The 11480-nt window shown below is 36.1% G+C and overlaps 1 protein-coding gene across 8 annotated transcripts in view; it reads right to left on the bottom strand.

Moving 5' to 3' along the window:
- The window catches only part of LOC115216192 (cyclic nucleotide-gated cation channel beta-3-like), a 495037-nt gene that overhangs the window by 126208 nt on the left and 357349 nt on the right, over positions 1 to 11480 (bottom strand). Inside the window, exon 1 of one of the 8 annotated variants that reach the window (XM_029785400.2) lies at positions 7404 to 7575. The exons of the other annotated variants lie outside the window; for them this stretch is intronic. Coding sequence (XP_029641260.1) covers positions 7404 to 7480 — 77 coding nt within the window. The 5' untranslated portion in view covers positions 7481 to 7575. Of the gene's footprint in view, positions 1 to 7403; positions 7576 to 11480 lie in introns of those variants that run through there. 8 annotated transcript variants of the gene reach the window in all.

Here is an 11480-nt window from a genome sequence, read left to right as displayed (position 1 = left end):
GCTATCTCTAAGACAGTGTGTGTTTTTAGAAATCATAATTATATACCTACTCATACTAATATGGTCTCTGTAAATGGTATATATGTGCCAAAATGCTATCTCTAAGACGTGTGTGTTGTACATATATATATATATATATATATATATATATATGCTATCTAATATATTAACTATATTATATATATATAATATTATATCTGGCAATGCATAAACAAACACACAACAACAACCACAACAGCAAAGTGTTTTAAGGTCATTTTCTCAGCTAAAGCAAAAGTTGGTCTTATCTTCTACTAACTCCCTCATTAACCTGCTTGCCCTCATTTTTTCCTTCATCACTGCTACCCATATCTTTCCCAATATTCTTCTTTTTCTACTTCTTTCCACATTTATATCCTCTCACCCAGTCACTTTCAGCTTTCCTTAACTATCTTTTACTAGCTCTACCACCATCACTGCAGTTCATTGTTTCCTGTCACTCTCTCAATGGTGCTACCATCATCTACATTTAGTCTAACCCATCCCAGCATGAAAAATGGACATTAAACGATGAAACATAAATGAACCTTACAGAGGAGATATTAAAGAACTGGGATAACTGGCAATGTGTGGTTTAATGATACGAGGGGCGTTCAATAAGTAATGCCCCTGGCCCACTTGCACTTATTTGATCTAGCTGAAATTTTGCATGTGCAATTATTTATAGATTAAGTGGCAAATTACAGCTCTAAACTAATTGTGGTTTCTGATTTACAGGTGTTTGAACTGAGTCAAGTGTGAAATGGAGCCTGTTGAGTGTCGAGCAGTAATCCAGTTTTTGTATTTGAAAGGACACACACCACGGGAGACTTTTGATGAAATGAAAGTAACTTATGGTGATGATGCCCCATCATATGACCTTGTAAAACGCTGGCATCGTGAATTCAAACACGGTCGGAACTCTGTGGAAACAGCTCCCAGATCTGGTCGCCCCCTTCTGCCATTGATGAAGCATCTGTCGTCAAGTTGAGGCTACCATTTCGGAAGATCAACGCATAACTATTCGCCAAATAGCCCATGAGGTCAAGATTAGTACTGGGTCTGTGGAAACTATCATTCATGACCATTTGCATATGCAAAAGGTGTCTGCCAGATGGATTCCCAGGCTGCTCACATCTTTCCAGAAGCAAGAACGCATCGATTGCTCAAGGATGAATTTGGAGATGTGCCAAGAATATGAGTAAAAATTTTTCAAAAGACTGATTACACAGGATGAGACCTGGGTCCATCACTATGATCCAGAGACCAAAGCCCAGTCAATGCAGTGGACACACCGTGACTCACCTCCTCCAAAAAAGGCAAGGGTGCAGCCCGCTGCTGGCAAGGTCATGCTCACAGTCTTCTGGGACCAGGACGGAGTAGTGATGACAGATTTCCTGGCAAAGGGTGCCACAATTACAGGAGCCTATTATGCTTCACTTTTGAGGAAATTAAGAGAAGCTATCAAAATCAAGAGGCGGGGCAAGATCAACAAAGGCATCCTCCTCTTGCAGGACAACGCTCCGGTTCACAACTCGCATGTCGCCAGATCAGAAGCACAGGCTTGCGGCTATGAACTCTTCCCCCATCCCCCTACTCTCCTGATCTTGCACCCTCTGATTTTCACGTCTTCCCAGCCATGAAATTGTTTTTGAAAGGAAAGCGTTTCCCAGATGATGCAGCCTTGATTTCTGAAGTTACGTCGTGGTTGGAGGACCAAGCTGGTGTCTTCTACAAAAACGGTCTTCAGAGCTGCATCAAACAATGGGAGAAATGCGTAACTCTGGGTGGTTCCTATGTAGAAAAATACTAATAACTGTGCCAAGTTTCGTTGCTCTACTGCTATGGGAAGTGGGTCAGGGACATTACTTATTGAACGCCCCTCGTAAGATCCACTCAAGTAAATGAAACCAAGTTCTGGAAGCATTGTGTGTGTATATATTATATATATGACAACTGGGGAACTTTGGCTAATTTCTCCCTCAAGACATCCCCACCACCCTTCATTTCTCTAACTGCAGTTTTTCCTTAATACCCTTAATCTTTCTCACTACCCAGGGCTATTTCACTTCATATACATCTCTGTCCTCTCCATCAACATTTTATATTGACTCTTCATCCTCATTCCCAAGCCACCAAATCATCCCACCTTCTCCACCATCATAAATCTCTTACTCTCTCTATGAATGACTACCTCTTTCTTTTTCCCCAATACTCTCACAATGTACCCCACCACTCATCAACATCACCTGTCTCTCACTCTCATCCTTCCCCTGTCTACTGTATCATCATTACTATTCTTCTAATCTTCATCCTCAAGCCCAATATCCATGATTCACTACATCACTCCTCAATCCTATCCAATCTCTACAGTTCTCACCTACTCTTCCCTACCTCCCAAACTTATCCATTCAACCCTTGGTCTTCCTTCATTATACTCATTCCTTCTCTCTCATACACTCTTGCAATTTCTACTTACCTACATACCCACTCACTTCTACTCACATTGTACCTTGAGGGGTACACACAGCCACCACATCACCACTGTTTTATTACTTTGCCTCTCCACTCTAACCACCCCCACTCTCTCTTCTAAAATGTGAGTAGCCATGTAGCCCATTACAGCTCTGCCCTTTTCACTTATACTTTAAACCCTCATGTCTTATCATAAAGTCACCTCTCTTGGTGTTTGTAGTCTTGCAAACTGCAAGGTCCCCTTAATAGCGCTGGTGGCATGAAAGTAAGCAATTAAGTATATGCTTGGTGTTAGGAATGTCATTTACCTACAAGAACTATGCTGAAGTAAAGAGTGGAGCATGATGTAGTCCTTCATCCCATCTGATCCTGTCCAGCCCCCACCCCACAAACATCTATATAAATAAACAAACAAATATACATATATACATGTGTAGCAACTGAGTATCTTCTATGATGTCACCAGCCAGATGTGTCCCATTGTGCTTTGAAATTAATTGTGGTGATGGCATTAACTTAACAAAGACTTTTGTTGAAAGGAGTGACACAAAGTATGACTGCTTTCAGCTTGTCATTGACTGACCATTTCCCTTGACCTCTCGTTGGCTGTTGTTCAATAATCACAACCCATATTGAATTTTGGAACAGAAACTCAGTTTGTGAGCTTAATTTACTGCTCCAGTGGTTTTGCTTGACTTGTTAAATCACACTTGACAGGTAAAAGAATACATGTCACTATGTCCATTCATCTCATTCATCTTTTGTATCAACATTAACTCCTTCATGCTTATCAAACATACTTTGAATAAATTGCAAGAGTTGTGTTTGCAACTATCAAAATACAACTGAACATCATCTGTGCATATCACAATTTTATAACCACCACCATCTTTGGTGACACAAGTATAACACAAGTATAATATTAAGGATGACACAAATACCATCTTTGATATACTTATTGCATTAAATGTTGGAACTTTGTGAATTTACAGTTATTATCATCATCACGCTTTCCATGCTAGCATGGGTTATATGGTTTGACTGGAGCTGGTAGGCTGGAGAGTTGTACCAGGTTGCAGTCTACGGCCGGATGCCCTTCCTAATGCTAACCACTCCAAGAGTGTTGTGGGTTCCACTTACATGTCACTGGCACAGGTACCTTTAAAACTTGTTACATCTTGAACTCTTTGTAGATTTGGCATGGTTTCTATGACTGGACGCCCTTCCAAATGCCAATCACTTTATAGAGTGTGCTGAGTGCTTTTTTGTGGCACCACCCAAATGTTTTTATGAGGCACTCCACAGGTGCTTTTACATGGCACTGCATGGGCACTTTTGCATGGCACCACATGGATGCTTTCTATGTGGCAGCAGCACAAGACTCTTGCAGGTCAATCTTCACCACTGGGGTGTGGGGGTGTGCTTGGTCTTAACAGTTCTGCTGTGGAGCATAGGTCTTCTTGAGTACAACAAGGTGTCAGGCATCTCAGTCCTTTGTCATCTTGCCTGAAAGGTTCAGCACCTTGAGATCATTCTTCAGCACTTCATCCCATGTTTTCTATTCACTTTGAGAGATTGGCACTTCTTTATGGAACTGTCAGCATCCATCTGCATCACATGACTAAACCAGTGCAGTCTTCTCTCTCGTATGCAACAACTAATTCCTCTTATGTCTAACTTCTCTCTGAAAGCACTAGCACTCTGGTGAATATGTACACTTACGTTACACATCCAGTAGAGCATACTAGCCTCATTCCTCTATAACCTTTGCATGTCCTCTGCATTCAGGACCCATGTCTCACTACTATACAGAATCACTGTTTGTATACATGCAACATATAATCTTCCTTTCACTTGGAGAGAGAAACCATTCAAAGCCATCAAAAGTAACAAACAGTCCTTTGAGTTTCCACCGTCCTATTATTATTCTAGCTATCACACTCTCCATGCATTCCCCCTCCAATACTAATTGTAGAAATTATCTAATACTTCTAATGAGCCACCAAGGTATTTGAAAAATCAATTTCCTGAGTCTGTATAGTTTTTAACGATCCTGTGCATCCTCCACATACAAACACTAACTTCTGTGTGCACACACACACATGTATGCTAATATATATGCCAGTATATATACAATTATCATGATCATTGCTTTATACTTGCTTTCCATGCAGGCATAGATTGGATAGATTGTCATAGTCTGTGACAGTTCTTATTTGAGATATTGCTCTCTTTGACAGGTGGGAAGATAACATTTCACTCATACATTTTGTTTTTGGCTTGGTTTCTATGGTTGGAAGCCTTTTCTAACATCAACCAATTTACAGAGTGTACTAAGTACATTTTATCATGGCATGTGCACTAGAGATGTTTCCATGTTACTGGCAAGACTAAAGTATCCATTTGCCAGAAGAAGGAGTTGAGTGTTAGGAAGATCACTCCCTAGTTATACTGGAAGCATAATACAGCAAGGAGGAAGGAGCCACAGCCATCCTTAAACACATTGGCAACTTAGTAGAGTGTGAAAAGAAGACATAGTGATATATAGATAAATGACAGATGTGTGACCAATGAGAGATGGAGGTATGATGAGCTTTCTTTGATGATAAAGTTATTAGCCCAGCATCTGGAGTTTGTGTTTTAAAGTAATTAGCATTTTCTGAAGAGTTTGGCATGAAGAGATGTTGTAGAGTTTTGTTATTTTCTGCAGAAGATATAATTAGCAAGGTATGAACTTATTATTCCCCTTACATTTCATAATTGTGGTTAACTATCCAATATGGCAGCATCAATATTGTTGATGTTTTCTCCAAGTTTTGTTTTTCATCCGTTCCACTGCCATTTAGTAATTTCATTATCATGTGCACTGTAGGTTTCTCCAAGGTGTTCTTCGAGAATAAGAGCAGTTGTGTATATGAAGATATTAATTGTCCAGTTATTAACATAACATGATTCCATGTGATCTCCAACAACATTAACAACTTTTAACATAAAAATAGTTGGCTTTTTCTTTAATCTCATTAAGAATAGCCTGTCACTATGACAGCATAGAAAAACTGGAATAATTGTTTATGAACTGTGATTTCAAAATATTCTTAAGTTGTATATATTCCACAGTCATCTCTATCGAATCAGTTACATGTGAAAATACAGAGAGTTCAGTGACGGTGGCAGTGGTTTGTTTACATTATTTTGTTGTCTTTTAGGGTAGATTTTGGCTAGTTTTCAGCATTTTAAGAGGACTGATTAGAGTTTTAATAACAGTTGCTATGTGTGATAACCACTTTTTGGCAAAAAGAAAGTTGCTTGCTACCAAAGTTGCTTTGTTGTAAAGTAGTTTAAGTTTGAATGAACTTTGCCCCAGTTTGTTTCTTAGCTGCTTCATATAACCTATAGAAGGGTCATCTTGGACTTTTTCATAACACTGGAGTAAATCTTGATTTAAATGTAAAGACCAAATGAAATGATAAGATCACTTGTCCCAAATAATTTACAGGTGTTGTAGTACTGACTGTGTTGGTATCAGTGTTAGTGTTGTTACAATGTCAGTCAAGCTTATGAAAGTAAAACTCTACATGGCGTAAGCTATATTTGGCAATCTATTTTGAATAATACTAAGTTGGTAAGTAAAAGGTGTTTCTTTTATTTGTAACAGAAGAAATAAACCAGTTACTGATTCAAGCTGGAAGTGTCGGCATAATTGTAGAAGAAAACATTCAAAAAGGTATCTTTAAACAGTTCTCTGCACCTGCATAATCTGATGATGGCACTAAGCATGAGCATGTATGTTTGTGCTTGCTACTTGTCTGCATGTGTGTATGTGTGAATGTATGCATGCATGTATGTATTAATACAAAAGATAACATGTTTGGATTACAATATTTTCTGTCAGGTATATTAATACCGAAATTTCCACCAAATCACCACCAAATATAGAAGTATTGCTTTAAAAATGAAACGGCATGTGTATGTGTGTGTAGGTAACTGATGTACATGTTATTTTGCATGCTTATTTTCTTTCATGTAGCATCACATGTGGATACACTTTTGGTGTCTGGCACGGAAATTTTAGATATTTCGTTATTGTTTCTTGTCTATTTTCAACTTGTTTGCTACCTCTACAGGTTATTAATCTTACCAAAGAAGCAGCAAAGAAAAAAAAAAAAGAAAAAAGAAATCATATTATAACTGTTTCTTTCTCTTTCACTAATATTATGATTAAAGTGAGAATGAATAGCTTTGTTCTACTATTGCTAATTGCTGTATGAAGGAGATTGAATATGATATGTATTGCAAAGAAGAGAGGTAATAAAATAGTTGTCGATGATGATGATGATAATGACGACAATGATGATGGTGATGACAATAAGAACAGTGACTATGATGATGATGATGATGTTGATAGTGAGAGGAGAAATTAAAAATGTTAATAGCTGGTTACACAGAATGTGTACCTATGTGTTTGTGTGTGTCTTTATGAAAATAAGAGAGAGAGAGAGAGAGAGAGAGTGTGTGTGTGTGTGTGAGGAATTAATCAAGATAGGAAAAGAAAGAAAAATTGAGAGAGAAAGCAACATTACAAAGAGATGGAGAGGGGGAGGAAGAAATTGAATGTGAGAGAGAACATATGAGAGACAGAAAGCTAAAGAATTCAAAACAGTGCGAAGAAGAATATAGTGGAGTAGAAAGATAGACAGATAGATAAAGAGAGAGGGAGGGAGGGAGAGAGAGAGAGAGAGAGAGAGTATCAGGAAATGTACACATGTTTCTTCATAGCCAAAGGATAAAATACTCTCCTAGTTTTGAATGAAAACAAAAAATTTGGACAAATATTTCTACTGAAGGAACTGCGTGTACCTACATTGAATACAACATACACTACAGAAAATTGCTTTATCAGATCTACTTACGGCTTTAATCTTTCTAATTCACGTTGCACAGTTCTGGCTTTATTTGGCTCCATGCTATTGCAGTTGGATTTTCTCATGGAAGACTTATGTTAAGAAATGATTTATCTACAGAATTTGATTCCTAAGAACATGGCCTAGTATTTTCCAATAACAACATCTTTGCACGTAAGTAGATTGCTTTCTCTTTCAATTATAAATAAGGAAGTTTTTGTCAGAGCTGCCCCTATAATAAACTTATAACCCTGGCAACTATACCATGTGACCTGGTTTTGGCACTGTCAAGCAAGAACTAAGCCATGGCTATAAAGGGACATAACTGATCCTCAATGTCTGACAGTATTTGTGGGGAGGGAACAATTCCTGATGAAGATGTTACTAATTCAGTAAAACTACTGAACTTTCCAAATAATCATAGTCAACTCACTTTTAATAGTGACATAGTTCTTTCTCTGTAACTAATAACAATAAAACTAAATTCCTTTGTCTTTGTGACGTTTAAACGAAATTGACATTAGAAATCCTTTTATTACGCAAGAACACATGAAAGAGAGGTTCTAGTAAAACACAAAAATATTGACTGAGGATGACATGTTTAAAGATGAGAAATATTTTAGAAGAAATTCTTAGTAGTTTATTATTTTGAATTGCATTAGTATTAATAGATAGATAGATAGAGATAGATAGATAGATAGATAGATAGATAGATAGATAGATAGATAGATAGATAGATAGATAGATAGATAGATAGATAGATAGATAGATAGATAGATAGATAGATAGATAGATAGATAGATAGATAGATAGATAGATAGATAGATAGATAGAGATAGATAGATAGATAGATAGATAGATAGATATAGATAGAGGTAGATAGATAGATAGATAGGGATAGATAGATATAGATTGTTAGATAGATAGATAGATAGATAGATAGATAGATAGATAGATAGATAGATAGATAGATAGATAGATAGATAGATAGATAGATAGATAGATAGACAGACAGGTAGATAGAGAGAGAGAGACAGAGTTTTATTCAGATATAATGTAATAATAGAATTTCTACATTTAAAAGTATTTAGAATAATGAAATTAAAGCTATATAAGCCATCTTATAAGAAGAGTCCCTAAATCTAATCAAAGAAAGAGGAAGATAACAGCCTTTGAAGATTGTATTCAAGTATTAAAAACTACTGAAAGTAAATGAACTTTGATACATGTATTTGGAAAATGGCTAGCTTCCACAGAATATATAGTGCTTTCTCCTACAAAATATAATAACTCAGTAGACAGATGTTTTCTGAGATTTGATAAAATGACAAAGCATACTCATTAAGGTTCAAATGCCTGTTTGCATGAGAAAACAGAGACTTTACTGGTACTAATACTAAATGATGGTAGTTCTTCCAAAAGAAGAATATATTGTTATGTAGATATGAATATTTGGTTTTATTTATTTTTACCATGCATGCTGTAATAATAGTGCTATATCAGCTTGCTGTGATATATAAAATTGTAGTTGTATTTGATGTATTTGGAGAATGACTTGCATGTACTTTTATTTAAATTCAAACATATGTCTATATGATTACTATATTAGCAGTTATACAATCACATATACATACAAAAATATTAATATTACACACATGTATGTTGAAATAGTAATATTAAACACACACATGCATACTCTCACATGTCATACACATCTGCCAGCCAGCCAGCCAGCCAGCCTGCCTGCCTGCCTGCCTACACCTATGAATACAAGCAGACAACATATATATCTATACCAACAAACAGATATACACATATACATAAACCTGAGCTCTGTTGCACAAACATAAACACATTTGACAAAGGTAAATAAATATTCTGGTTAAGCAGCACATGTATGTATATGTATGTTCATTTAGAAGCACATCAAGGTAACCATTGTAATAGCTTTACATGTATGCAGAAATACAGCAGATACCATCAATATTTAAGTATATGAGTACAGCAAGTAACAGACAAAGAGTTGAGGACACACCTGCACAAGGAAATACTGCAGTATTCTACATAATATAATGTGTTTATACCACATATGAATGTGGAACAGCATGTGCAGTACAATGATACAAGAAATGAAGTTAAAAATAAACTGATAGTTTGTATATTCCTTGTTGAAGATAAATACAAAAGAAAAGGGAGACAGATCAAAGTAAAATTTAAGAAATGGTTGATACTGGTTAAGGTATGTACAGACACTACCTAGAAACTATGAAAATAAAATGTATATATTTGTGCATATATAATTGTTTGTGTGTGTGTGTGCATGTGTACTGTGCATATGTCAACAATTATCAACAAAGGAAAACAATATAAAACATATAACTTCTACTCATATGAAAAAATGTGTTTTCTCTGTGCATGTGCATGCATGTATATATGTGTTTTTTGATTGCTTGACGCCTTTTGCTAGCACATTCTTGCAATGTCATTTTCATATTCCTACAAAGAAAAAAAAAGCGAAAAAAAAAATGAAAACCTCTATTTTCTAACCTATGAAGCATTAAGTGCAGTTTAAGAAAAACTCATAAGGGAATTAGCAGATTATATTACTAGGAATCATCATCATCGAATGAAACCAAACAATTAGAACTCAACTCAAGGCCATAATAATAATGTTTTCTTAGACTGGCAAAGACATGAAAATAAGGTGGATGGTTTATAGTAATCTTTAACTCTTGAGTAGTACTTTATTTTATCAATACCAGAAGGCTGTAAAGCAAAGCTGACCTCAGCAAATAATATTAACACTAACAATAAATACGATAATAATTGCTTCAAAGTTTGGCACAAGGCCAGCAATTGTAGTGGGCAGGTGTTAGTCAATTTCATTGACCCTAGTACCTGATTGGTACTTCGTTTTTTGACCCCAAATGAATGAAAGGAAAAGTTGACCTTAACAATATTTGAACTCAGAATATAAAATCAGAAGAAATGTTGCAACGGAATTTTTCTGACATGCTAAAGCTTGCTGCCTTGACAATAACAACACTTTCTTTATTGTCCACAAAAGTTTAAGGACAATAAGGATAGTATAAAAAATGGGATCAAAACAGTGAGGTGTGTAGGTGTTATATTGTAATGAGCAAGAAAAAAAGTAACAACAATACATACAATTAAGTATTAAGTTCCCAATAGTGAAGACAGCCAGCTAGGGTCAATCAAGAAATCTAAGAGGAAATAATGATAATGTTTCCTAACATAGGCACAAAGCCAAATGCCCTTTTCTGGGTGTCATTCTTGGATCCATAGATGCATGCTGGGAGTGGATCCATTTATTCAAGCCATACTCACTACTGTCAGTAACCTTTCATTAATTTACTGGAGATTGCACCTCTCTCTCTAACTTTACATTCTTCTACAAGAGGATCATGTAAAAATTGATGAAGGCTTCCTTGTAACAAAGCTACAGATCTAGGGTGGTGTATAATTGATTAAATCAACCCCAGTACTTGTGATTTAGCTTTTTAGCCAAGGAGGATATAAAAGAAGAAAAGTCAACTTGGCAGGACTGAACTCCTCAGAACATAAAGGAACATCACAGGGTATTTTGTATGGCATTCCTCTAGTTCTACCAATCTACAGTTGTAAGAATAATAATGATTTCTAACATAGGCCTAAGGTTACAAATTTGTAAGTGAAAAGATTAGTCAACTGAACTGATCCAGGCAAGATTAGGAAATTAAAATTCAGATGGTTTTAACTGAAAGCTGTCAGGATGAACTGCAGTGCTCCAGAACTTGTGGCATAAAATGTAATAAATAATGATTTTTAATATAGTCACAAGGATACAAATATGGTTTTAATTGATCATATTGCCACATCACTCCAATATTCAATTGGTTTTTACTGAATAAATAAAAAGCAAAGTTGACTTTGGCAGGATCTGAATTTAGAATATATAGAGCATATTTAGTCCAATACCCAGTATACCCTGAAAGTGGTTGGCATTAGGAAGGGCACCCAGCTGTAGAAACCATGCCAAAGCAGACACTGGAGCATGATGCAGTCCTTGGACTCATTGGGTCCATT

The sequence above is a fragment of the Octopus sinensis genome, linkage group LG1, assembly GCF_006345805.1.
Source record: "Octopus sinensis linkage group LG1, ASM634580v1, whole genome shotgun sequence".
Lineage (NCBI taxonomy): Eukaryota > Metazoa > Mollusca > Cephalopoda > Octopoda > Octopodidae > Octopus > Octopus sinensis.
This window is presented reverse-complemented; position numbering and strand designations above follow the sequence as displayed.